Below are 13,389 nucleotides of genomic sequence, written 5' to 3'. Positions count from 1 at the left end.
GTAAAGAACAATTATACTACGACTATTTTACGATGATGGATTATTGTGGATTTTTTTTTTGGGGGGGGGGGATGAATACGTGACAATTGATATTTTCCCGCAGATCAGTTACCTTATTAGCCTTGCCTGAACCTCAACAAATACACAGTCAAAGGTCTATATAAAGATGACTTGATATATCACGGTTTGATATTCGGACATTTCGTTTCTCTAATTTTTCATCACTGTATTGTTGCCTTCGTCAATTCCCTAGCCAGCGTTTCTCATTCCAGCCAAATTACTTTATAACCTCAATATTAATCTAAAAATTAAAGTTTACATATCTGGGTAAGCAATCTCATTATATTTGCTGTTCGACGGAAATTGTCCTATCGCGTCTAATTAAATAGCTTGAAAAACTGATGCGCTGTACTATCGTATGACTTCCGGGTGGAAATTTGGTCGTGAAATTCATTCCGTATTGTGATTATAAGAAAAGGAATTGGTCGTTGCAGCCTACTATTGTAAAGATATATCACAGGGTTTGCTGACGTAAATGCTTCAAAGTCAGCCAGGAAGTCGACCGTTGACCCCGAGGTTTAAACCGCAAAAACGTCACCTTATCCGCTGAAATATAGATCCATTTCCCGCTCATTACTTCTCACTGTGTAATAGAAGGAGACCGTAAGTTTCTTCTCAATTGATAGCAGTCAACCTTCAACCACTGTGTGCTGACTCTTATATATATATTACCCATAAGGGGTGAATGTTTAAACTATAATTGCCATAGATGTGAAGTACTCTCTCTCTCTCTCTCTCTCTCTCTCTCTCTCTCTCTCTCTCTCTCTCTCTCTCTCTCTCTCTCTCTCTCTCTCTCTCTCTCTCTCTCTCTCTCTCTCTCTCTCTCTCTCTCTCTCTCCTTATACCACACTGTTTCTAATTTAGTTATTTAGTTTTCATTTCTAAACATATTACCCAAATGACAATAATACAGTAAAGCTCTATCCTCGCAAATATCGCTACCTCTAATTATCCCCTGACAACATCCATGTACACATGCGAATCCTACTAACACATCAAAATGTCATCTTAACCTGTACTGTCAATATATTGTCACCATAGATTTGAATATTTCTTTTGTCGGTTACTATGGTACTGAAAACAGTGTACATTTTATGCTAACTACTGGCCTATCATTATACATATTAACAGTGCATATCCTATTGAAAATATCATTCGTTGGTTACGTCATTAGAGAAGGGATATATTCAAAGCATCGTAGCAGATACTCACTTCGTCATCTTTTGTAAACTCCGCGGACAGGAGATAGACTGAGGTTATGTTTTAACAACTGTCTGTCTGTATGTCTGTCTGTCTGTCTGTCTGTCTGTCTGTCTGTCTGTCTGTCTGTCTGTCTGTCTGTCTGTCTGTCTGTCTGTCTGCATGCATGAATGTAAGTTATGTATGTATGTATGTATGTATGTATGTATGTATGTATGTATGTATGTATGTATGTATGTATGTATGTGTGTGTGTGTATGTGTGTATGTATGTATGTGTGTGTATGCGTGTATGTATGTATGTATGTATGTATGTATGTATGTATGTATGTATGTATGGGGTAGCGATATTTGCGAGGATAGAGCTTTACTGTATTATTGTCTTTTGGGTAATATGTGTGTGTATGTATGTATGTATGTGTGTATGTATGTATGTATGTATGTATGTATGTATGTATGTATGTGCGTATGTATGTATGTATGTATGTATGTATGTATGTATGTATGTATGTATGTGTGTATGTGTGTGTGTGTGTGTGTGTGTGTGTGTGTGTGTGTGTATGATAAGGAGATGACTTTTCAGCAGCTTCAAAGTTAGTTTTAATTTTTCACCACTGATAAAACGATGTTCTGATTACCAGCATTTCAAAACAACTGCTGTAAGGGTTGTAGTTTTACATTTGACAAGTATTCTATAAACGACTGTGACAAATACAAAAAAAAGTACAAAAAGGGCTGAAGTCGTCGACTAACTTCGCACCTAATTTTTAGTAACATTCAGGATTTTAACAATGCGCGAATTCGATTCGTTCTTTGGTGGTATATACGCATGGAAAGTAAACATTTTTTTTATTAAGTATACTGCTACATAACATGACATTCAGATGGACAAGTACCTCCAATTCTGTCTAGTTGCAATCATATAGAGCGTTTAGAAATGGAATTCGAAGTAAAACGTATGTCGAAGTACTAATGGGGATACTGGTCCTGCTATTTTTCTCCTGGAGATGGATATGTTAATAGAATGTGATAAAGGTTAATATATTGTGGAGGACTGTCGTGAGCAAGAACTTGTAAAAAAAACAGCAAATTGTTAAACCCCTTGGCTATTATAATGTAAACAAAATGAAAGGCTGTGTATATGCAACAAATGGCCTTGTTACAGTATTATTTGCCATGCCATGTTTTTATAGTTTCATTGATATACCATGGGTTATTCTCAATGGACAGATCAGCCAATATGTCTTTATTCCCGAAGAGATTCCATAAACATCTAGAAAATTACTTTAAGGAATTGCCTTTCTGTTTTATCTCATGAAACGAAGGTTATGGTTTTGTCTATCAAGTTGTATCAAAGTCTGCCTGCATTTTTGTTTGTGTTGACGTCAAGTCTGGCTGTGTCTTTTGTCATTATTTCGTCATTAAACCGGCGTAGTTGGTTATCTGATTGCGTTTCAAGACCACCAGCCCAAAATCATTTCGAAAACGGCGGGCTCAAATGAAATGAAAGTCAGTATACATATTCTATGCGACAATTGCTGAAGTTGATTTGTTTTCAGCGAATCATACCAATTAGCTAATTTGCATAACTAATGAATTCTACAAATCGGATTATATATATATATATCGCAGATGGTTTTAAGCATTTCATCTCACTGTGATATGTTCATAATATGTTATGTATGTCAAACGAGTATGGGTTTAGTTTGCATATTATTGAATAATTTGCATAATTAATGGTACTTCTAAATTAGGTGCTGTATCATCAACGGTTGCTGAGAATTTTATGAAACCACTTGATTTTTCAATATTACCAAGATACAGACATGTCAGAGATATGAGCGTAGCTTACATACTAAATGACCTATTTACATAAATAATGTCTCGAATTACGTCATAATTACGTCATAGGTTATCAATGGCTGTTTAACACTTCGTGTAACTTGTTGAATATATTGACACGTGTGGCACATACGACCAATGAATATAATAGGATGGCATATTATTGACTGATTTACATACCAATTACATTTCTTGAAAGTCATTTCATGATTATTCACGTGAAGGTAGTAAGCACTTATAAATCATGAATATTCAGTGTTCATCTAATGCATATCTATATCTGCTAAGTCCCATGGTGCAACATTAGACCACTATGAGAACAATGTAGGTAAAATCACATATCAATTTGATGTTTCTAGGTAATGTAATGTGAACATTAACTTATGAAATAATTCTCCTGAACCTAAAATTTATGAAAATGCCTTTATTTCTTGGAGTGGCGTTCGCTCACCTCGTAACTGAGAATTCCATCTAACTCGGTGGATATACTAATCTGATGTCATTAGAGACTGTACTCTAGATATCACCCGTGTGACCTCTCTTGTATGAGAGAATGCTAAGGTCCTACCTACATTCTGTCCAACATTTAAAACTTTTATAAGCAAGACAAATTTATGAATATATACCTTTGAATATGATATGGTTTAATTCCAATTTTCTATTCAACACGTGTTCATTTCACTTCATTTAATTGAAAACTATCTCAGGTGAAACAACTATTATAGAAGACTAATTTCCTGCCAAGTCGTTCATTCACTTTATAATTAAAAAAATATTTTTTTCATGCTAAGTAGTAAGTACTACTATTACGCTAATGACACGAAGAGAACAGTTGGGGACTGAATAGACAATGTTCCTTTGGAAATAAATTCAGACATTTCATTTAATGAAATATTAAATGTCATAAAAGATATACCAAACCACAAGGCTCTCGATCCAGATGACTTTGTGACTGAATATTTGAAGTGTAGTCTAAAGCAGTTCTTCAATCATATCCTTGTGTCAGGCACGTTCCCGGCAGCTTGATGTAAAGCCACAATAACACAACTACATAAAAAGGGGTTAACCTCAGATGTGAACAACTACAGAGGAATCTCTCTACTTTCTCTGTGTTTGGAAAAGTATCCACAAAAGTCCTAACTTATCGCTTACAAAAGTGGTGTAAAGAAAACAGTATTTTATCTGAAGCTCAAGCAGATGTGGTTATAATACTGTCGACAACATTTTTAGTTTTCAGGCAAAGGCAACTAAGTACGTAAGGCGAGGCAGATTTTACTGTTTATTCATAGACTTTTCGAAAGCCTTTGACTCTATTTGTCATGATTTTTTGTGGGGAAAATTATTTAGTCTGTGTATTCATGGTAAATTTGTATCGGTCTTACGTTCAATGTACAGTAAATGTACCATTGACACACGCCAGGGCTGCATGCTAAGTCCATGTTGTTTTCTCTTTTTATAAATGTTTTGGCAGCCCACATTAATAATGTTGAGTGTGAAGGTATCTTTATAGATGAAGAATTGCAAAATTTATTTTAATGTATGCCGATGATGCAGCTGAGTGGGCTTTTCGTATCCAAAGGCAAATAAATAAACTTCAATTGTTTTGTTCTCATTGGGGTATGAATGTAAATTTAGGAAAGACGCAGATTATAATCTTTAATTTAGGAGGGGGTGGTTACTTAAAGCGATACGAACGTTGGCGGTCAATGCATTGATGTTGTACCCCAATGTCAATACCTTGGATTAATGATATCGTCAAGACTAAGCTGGAATCACACCAAACAAAATCAATCTACACAAGGTAAAACGGTAATGTTTCAAATAAAAGTTTTAATTCACGAAATAGGATGGCTTCCTTTTAGACGTATTTAAATTGTTTTACACTATTGTAGCCCCGATATTATTGTATGGTGGCCAAATTTGGGGTTTTGAATATTCACCACCGATCGAACAGGTACATTTCCAGTTTACTTTGTGTGAATAGGAACACAGCAAATCAAGCCGCCATTGGTGAGTGTTTTATTTGTGTTCTATTTTAAGATCTAGAGATGTATAAAATATTGGCTAAACATTCTCCAAATGGACCATGATAGATATCCTTATAAGTGTTATATTATGTTGAAATGGCTTGAGGAAAACCGAAATAGTAAATTTGTTAATTGGGGTTTCCATATTAAAAAAATTTACTTTTTCGGTATGGTTTCAGTTATACATGGAGTTGGATCTGTGCCTGATTTTATATCCATAGTTTTTGATAGACTTAAGGATTGTTCAGTTCAGATATGGCATGATGAAATGGTATCATCTCCTAAAATTCAGATATATATTACCTTTAAATCCTTACTTGAACCAGAGAGGTATCCAACCTGTATTTATCCATTGAAATTCAGAATTGCTTTAGTAAGATTTCGCTGTTCCTCACGTGGCTTAAACAATGAAAAGGGGCGTCATGTTGTTATCCCTTACTAGGACAAAGGATTCTGTAGTGTTTGCTTACTACAAAATAATTTGTGTTTTAAAACTGAATTCCATTGCTTAACTAAATGTCCTTGGTATCAAAATCTGCGGGAAGATCTTATACCAGTCTGATATATTAACAACTCATCATATGAAAAGTTTACTGACCTTTTACGCACCGCCAATGCAACACAATTAAATAATTTAGCCGTTTTCGTTTATTATGCAATGAAATGTAGACTAATTTTCATTTCTTCTTCCTTCTTGAAAAATATACTTTAACAGCGTCTTCAGTTATTTTATTTATTTTACAAACAAGTTTTGTTTGCTCTTTGGGCCTGTGGCCTCTCATGCAATAAACATTTCCTCTCTCTGCAATTACGCTAATTGAATCTGTATGTAAATATTTGCCGGTAAAAGACTTGATGGATGTAATTTTACAAACTGTTATAAATTGATAATATGTCACTTTCATTAGTGTCAATTTCCATTCTCTCTCATATCTGACCTGCGTTTTTGTCACAAGCATACCAGTCATTACTAATTACGAAACGGATGTATGTATCTGACATAACGGAAATCGATTTTAATACCAAGTACAATTGATGAAGTATCGATTTTGTATCAGAAATGTTCATCTTTGACGCTCACTCGATATGAATTTTATATTACTGTGACAGATATGTCTTCTTGTACAAGAGAGTGTATATATCTCTAATACATTCACGTATAGTGGACTGGGATTGCTGGTATAGCAATTTTGATAACTGATCCTTGGATCTTGAAATGTACAATGTGGGGCTCGCTACCAATCCAATCAATAAAGTCGTCGCAATTGACGTCACATATCTTTCCTTGATACTGCTTCAATTCTCTGTTCACCAACGTATACGTTGTCAAGCTGGAAATATTATATTCTTGTCGTGTTATGACGTCATCGTGTAATGATTGCGTCATAATAAAAAACAAACATATGTATTGAAATGATAAACCATGGCCAGATATCCGAGGTACACGTTAGTCTTAGATAGATAGATAGATAGATATACATATAGACAGAGAGACAGAGAGACAGACAGATAGATAGATAGATAGATAGATAGATAGATAGACCGACCGACCGACCGACCGACAGACAGACAGACAGACAGACGGAGGGAGGGAGGGGGTGTGGATGGGTGGATGGATGGATGGATGGATAGATAGACAGACAGACAGACAGAAAGACAGACAGATCGATGCTATATCCTGTCATTTTATAGTCTGATGAAAATCTCCTGTCACACTTAAAGTTTGTTCATCATGAAGTAAGATGTGATTCTTGCTCTTCCTAGTTACTCATTCTCACAAGCTTAGTTTTATGCGGGGTAACTTCTCTTGCCTTGCGACGATCATATTGCACGTGTGAAAATGATAGCGGTGGAGAATCAAAATGGCTGGAGTCTTTGGGCGAGATTTGACTAGAACTTGAGTAGAGTAGAGTAGAGTAGAGTAGAGTAGAGTAGAGTAGAGTAGAATAGAGTAGAGTAGAGTAGAGATCCTAGAAATAAAGTCAAGTCCTTACTTCACCCTGACGACTACTACGTTCTTCCACAGACCCTACACGAAATACAATGCTAAAACGACCAAACACAGCATTGTGTCTGGTGCTTCTTGTTTGTTATTCACACACACAAAGGAAAGTTCCGCTGTTGACGGTTTGACCTCATGACCCATCAAGAATAAAGTTTTATACGATATAAAGGAACGAAAAGAATACCCATAATCCCGTAAACACTAAAATACGTTGTATTCGCCGTGAAGACCTCCGCTGGACTACGGCTTCGTTCAGAATGGCGCGTTTAAAGAGAAGTTTGTCAAACCTTTTTAAAGGTGGACGACAAGTTGATAAAGAAAGGAAGAATCTGTCCATTGAAATCAGTCCTTTCAATCAGTTGCTCAGAGAAATCAGCGATCGTCTTGGAAAAGGTATGTAATTGCGTCGCCCCTAAATCCTTTACCGTTGTCCATGGATCAATCGAAAACTAGTTTTATAAATATATATTTTCACACAGACAATCATAAAAAAGACATTTCCGTCAGTCGATATTGTCTTACACAGTTGTAATTTAATACTCTTAAACTCGACATACCACACAAAAAACAACAACTCACAAAATGTCTTCCGCCATTGTACAATGGTTATTGTTTGTTGTATGGTACAAAGCTACGCACTGCTGAATATGATAAATACACCATTTGTAGCATTACGTAGAAACGGCGATGACTAAACGTCGTTTTGTCAGTGGTGGCCAATCACAACTGGTTTCGAAGGTGCGGAACAGTCTTCATATTTACTATATAGTTCCTATAAACCTGCACCAGCTGTAGCTTGAATATTAATTTTTAATCAGAACGCAAACAATATAGTCCCTGACAATTGTTAAAATACTAATAATCAGCCATTGTACATGTCAATTAAAGATTTATTGTATATATAAATAGTATAATAATAAGTTGAAATTGTGACTCATTGGGGACTGATCTTTGTGTTCGAGCCCAAAATTCAATTTGATTGGATATATTGTATGTACTGCCAAATACGCAACGTTTATCCATTATCTGATACAATGCTTTTCAGGATGTACGATATAACAAGCGGTCATTCTATGTAACAAAATAGTTTTAGAAAGTGTTCCAGGTACATAAACACGGAGACAGTAGAATACACAACAACACACACTGAACACATTACACGTAAGTCTGTATTATTGAACAGATGGCCATGGCTTGAAGAACTTATTTTATTTTCACTACGGATTGCATCCTGGTGTGCACTGTGGTCAATAGACATGTGTATACGAAATAGAAGTGATGTTTTAGTGTTTGATTGCATGATAAGGAGAAGACGCCATGTCCAGTGTTACAGCTAAAATATGGAGTGTTCGCCAGAAGACAGTTACAGTACGTGATAATATACATTTAATGATCAAAGTGGAACATTTGGCAATTTGAGATTGTTGTTTTACTTGCTACTTTTATTACTGAACACAGCAGTAGTAAGTTTTATTAATTACAGTACTTCAGGTTTTTAGACTCCCCTCAATATCACCCCCCCCCCGGTATCAAAGTAGTGTTAGTTATCAATTAAAATAACAACTCCAACTAGCAAAATGGTCGGAATATATATGCTACATATATAAGCTTAGTCATCTGTAGACTGCAAGGTACGTCGTGTCTCTCCGCCATCACCGGCCTTCTCTGCTGTGACAGGGGTTGACCGATATGTGAGGGCGTTTTCATTGATCACAGTATGTTCTATTGAATGGTGTAAATGGTTGTAGCTATTGTGAAAACCACAGTTGTAGATTTTATGTATTTATATACTAGTATACATATCATACGGTAGATCATGGTCACCGATACTTCCAAGGTATAGATATCGGTATAATTATTTCATATTGTTTGAAATCTAATGTCTTAAAGAATTATTTTCTTCTATCTATCTAACAACCAACCAACCATTACTTGCCTAAAACCTACCTACCCGGCCACACGCACAAATGGCGTGCACGCACGCACACACGAACGCACATACATACATACATACATACATACATACATACATACATACATACATACATGCATGCATGTACATATATGTACATACATACATACATACATACATACATACATACATACATACATACATACATGCATGCATGCATACATACATACATACATACATACATACATACATACATACATACATACATGCATGTACATATATGTACATACATACATACATACATACATACATACATACATGCATGCATGCATGCATGCATGCATGCATGCATACATGCATACATGCATACATACATACATACATACATACATACATACATACATGCATGTACATATATGTACATACATACATACATACATACATACATACATACATACATACATACATGCATGCATGCATGCATGCATACATGCATACATGCATACATACATACATACATACATACATACATACATACATACATACGAGTGCACAGACAAAACACACTGACACAACTCTTTCCAAACAGTGGTTGACTGATAACTCTATTTTCATCTGTTTATATCAAGATGATCTGAAGAGAATGAAAGCGTTGTGTTATGGTCATATCAGAAAAGCGGAACTGGAAATATGTGAAGATGCAGACGATTTAATTGCATTATTAAGAGAACAAAGAGGACTAGATGAGAAGAATCCAGATGTACTTCTAGAACTGCTAGGTTCCATAGAGAGAAAAGACCTAGTTGTACAAGTCGAGAACTTTTCTAAACATGGAGGATGTGTTGAACTCGGGTAATGTCTCATCACAATTCTTTCTCTTTCAAATGCAATTGATCACCAGAACAAGCCACAAAGATTACAACAATTCACTTTTGGTTGCCAAGATATCTTATTTCACCATATCATCAGATAGTTTAGTGTTCTGTCAAAAGAGGGCGCGGTGTGCACTCCGTCACTCATCGATGCACTGGCAAGCACACCACACACAATCGGAGGTTCAATATTTACATATGCTGGTAATTACATCATTTTGAAACGCTTTGATTAATAACCAAGTCTTCTAATGATATTTGCAGAGAAAATATTCCTGAAATAAAGAGGATCTCGGACCACCTAAAGGTATTTTACAAGACCGACATGCCTTGCTATCAAAACCTACCCCAGCTCCGGTCTGCATCGGTAGTGAAACTACAGGATATGGACTTTCACTTTACTACCCAAGGTAGAGGTTCTAAAGAATGGATGTGCCACTCAGGTCAGAGGTTAAATCTACAACAGGTTGTAAATAAGTTAGAGTCGAGGAGGTTTACGAGATTACTTATTGAGGGAGAAGCAGGATGTGGGAAGACTGTATTTACTCGCAGGTTAGCCTATGATTGGGCGACACATGAAACCAACCTAGGCTACGACGTTTTATTTCTTCTGGATGCAAAACATTTCCGAGAGAACAGAGGTTGTAGTCTTGCTGACGTGTTGCACAGTAGTCTTTCAATTCAGTATCGACGTAAGATAACACCCGATCAACTCTGGAACTACGTGGAAGCGTGCGAGGACAGAGTTATGATCGTTATTGATGGTATCGGAGAACTAGATGTAAGAGACGTTGATGACGAACGTTTAGTAGATTTGTTGACGAAACAAGAACTGTATGGTACAACCGTAGTTGCTACTTGTCGACCCTCCTTGTTTTATGGCAAACTACCTCATTTGGAGACATACTCCTTATGTGGCTTTACTTGCCAGGAAATCTTCCTCTACATTTCCAGATACTTGGAAGAAAGAAATCCAAATAACACAATTTGTGGTTGTCAGTGTAAGATGAAACGAGAGATTTATTCCCTTAGCCAATATCTCTGTCCTGATTTGCGATGTAATCCATTTTATCTGATGATAATTTGTTGTATTTTGTTAGAAAGCGAATTTCGTTCAGGCTGCCACGTTTTAGATTTATACCACGCTATAGTTAATGTAAGTTCACAGAAATGCTGTTTTAGAGGCGAGATCACTGAATGGCCACGCGATTTCGTAAATGGCCCTCTACTGGGTTTACAAGAGTTAGCTGCCTGTCGCATAAAAAAGCAAGGCAAGTTACTGAAAGATGAAAAAGTCAAAAAAAGAAACATAGCCCTGAAATTGGAGTTTTTAGTGAGGAGGGTTCGGTTGCAAAGGGGAATTTTGAATGTGTCTGTTGGATGGGAATTCAGTCACCAGATTTTTAGAAACTTTTTCCTAGCAGAAAAAGTAGCAAAAGATGTCTTGTCGGGCAAATGCGACCAAAAGTTAATGAAATATTTCGTAAAGCACGATCCTGAGATGTGTATTCTGTTAGCTACAAAGCTAGGGGAAAAGTCAGAACCGATATTCGAGGCGTTTTGTAAAGCGTTATTATCATTCCAACGTAAAAATGAGTCGGAACCTTATTCAGAGGCATTACTATTGTGTCTTCAATCATTGTATGAAAGCGGTTGCGGCGACAAATTTGCCGAATTAGTTTCCCCAGGGTTCCCCAGTGAAATTGTCTTTCCCGAAAGTAAAGTTAATTGCTCAAATGAGTTTTGGTATCTACGAGCATTGAGGGGTTTAGAATGCGTTCTTCGGTACCAAAAGAAAATTACCAGTATAGGCAGTGTAGTCGCAAAACCTACCATAAAAGGGCACCCACCACTTCTAGCAAAACTTACAATGCCGATAAACATCGAGACAACAGGCCATATTGAAAACATAATGAAAATAAAACCAGGAGCTCTTCGAAAGATATACGTCGACTGTTACTTTAAGCAAAGTGGAATCTTTCCGATCAGAAATAACTGTAACAGGTGCGGGAATGACACAATATTGCCGAGTCGTTTGATCAAAGACAGACTTGGATTATTTTGCAAGCAGGCAACGTGTATCATGACCTACGTCATGCTACACGTACCTTCAAATATGCTTGCGCCATATCACAGAGTCTTAACAGACTTAAAATTGAACTCTCCCGAGACCGTTGTGTTTAGGGTTGGACAAGAAAATGCAAGCCTACCTTTGCGAAGGATACGCAGTTTGGAAAATCCGAAATCTCAAATAAGACCGAAAAGCCAAAGTTTTCTATCAGAAAAGATATACGGTACAGAGCAGTTTATCAGGTAGCCTGATAGCTGAATATTCCATCTTGACTGCCAATACAACACGTGACAAAAGTACTTTAATTATGTAATAATGCCCAAAGTACCAAATTAGCGATATGTCAATGAATCAGTAACATCATCTAAATGTGGGGACAAAGGATTGGTGGTCGACATTTTGGTTTTCGGATAGACAAATCAGTTCAGTCAATAGGCCACTTGCTAACCCGCCATCTTGAATGAATGATGCATTGTGGGAATAAATGATAGTATTCTTCCATTTTTAAGCCTGTATCGATCACTTTTGTAAGCAATTTCATCACATTGGTCATAGCCACAAATACTCTCGTCTTGCTTACCCAGTCTACTCTTGCAAGTCAATCGTACGAGTTTCAACTCAACCATAAATGACAAAGCCCATAGTCTCGGTTACCCAGACGCTCTCTGCTCGGGCTCTACTATGAGACCACTCAGACGAGATCTGGGTGGTCTCGTAGTAGAGCCCCCAACGGTGCACGGTGGGATTCTGGGTAACTGAGACTACACCTCACAGTCTTTTACATCTACGCATGCCCAGTTTGGATTATAAAGTTAACAATATACATTTTACCATATCTTTGGAATAACATGGCTTTTATATCAAATTCAGTAGACTGTTCATTGGGTCGAGAAGAAACAACCTACAGTAAATATTGTAATAATTGTTTTATGAAATATAACAATAATTATCCAAGCATAGTCCAAAGGTGGCTTTTTTGCAATGAGATGTATAGTTCAGTTGTCATATGTAAATACTAAAGATACTCATATGATAGGTATCCATCGACAAGTAATATATGCACAAATGTAGCTGCGTTGCCATGGATACTTGACCCATGATCCAAATCTTATCACAATGTATTGAATGTATATGCAACATATTTATCGTCGTAAAACAGAGGCCTCTTTACGGCATTGTTCAAAACATTGTTACATTAACAGAAATTATATATATGCACTGGCTTGTGAGAATATACATATTTTGTTTTTGAGAAATAAATGGCTAAAAATTTTCATTATCATTAAAGGGGCATGGGATCTGAATTTTTTGACATGTTTGTTTTATATTCGTTATTGTTATTTTACTGTACATTCTAAAAGATGTCTTACAATCACTCATAACTATGATATCTGTTACAAA

General features: G+C 36.4%; 1 protein-coding gene across 2 annotated transcripts; it reads left to right on the top strand.

Moving 5' to 3' along the window:
* The first annotated feature begins 7,332 nt into the window (after positions 1-7,332).
* LOC144442340 (uncharacterized) lies at positions 7,333-13,389 on the top strand. 2 transcript variants are annotated; one of them, XM_078131652.1, is made up of 3 exons: positions 7,333-7,526; positions 9,675-9,897; positions 10,182-13,389. In XM_078131652.1, exons 1-3 carry the CDS (start codon positions 7,391-7,393, stop codon positions 12,232-12,234), a joined length of 2,412 nt encoding a protein of 803 aa, XP_077987778.1. In that variant the 5' UTR covers positions 7,333-7,390; the 3' UTR covers positions 12,235-13,389. The 2 variants fall into 2 exon arrangements, with proteins under 2 accessions (XP_077987778.1, XP_077987779.1); XM_078131653.1 differs by lacking the exon at positions 7,333-7,526 and adding an exon at positions 8,361-8,501.

Source organism: Glandiceps talaboti, chromosome 11 (assembly GCF_964340395.1).
Source record: "Glandiceps talaboti chromosome 11, keGlaTala1.1, whole genome shotgun sequence".
Classification (NCBI taxonomy): Eukaryota; Metazoa; Hemichordata; class Enteropneusta; family Spengelidae; genus Glandiceps; species Glandiceps talaboti.
The sequence above is the reverse complement of the archived record's forward strand: the minus strand, read 5'-3'. Positions and strand labels throughout refer to the sequence as shown.

Coding starts and splice junctions, on each gene's coding strand:
- LOC144442340 (XM_078131652.1), top strand. CDS start 7,391: ATGGCGCGTTTAAAGAGAAGTTTGTCAAACCTTTTTAAAGGTGGACGA. Junction 7,527..9,674: donor CAGCGATCGTCTTGGAAAAG/GTATGTAATTGC, acceptor GTTTATATCAAG/ATGATCTGAAGAGAATGAAA. Junction 9,898..10,181: donor GGAGGATGTGTTGAACTCGG/GTAATGTCTCAT, acceptor TGATATTTGCAG/AGAAAATATTCCTGAAATAA.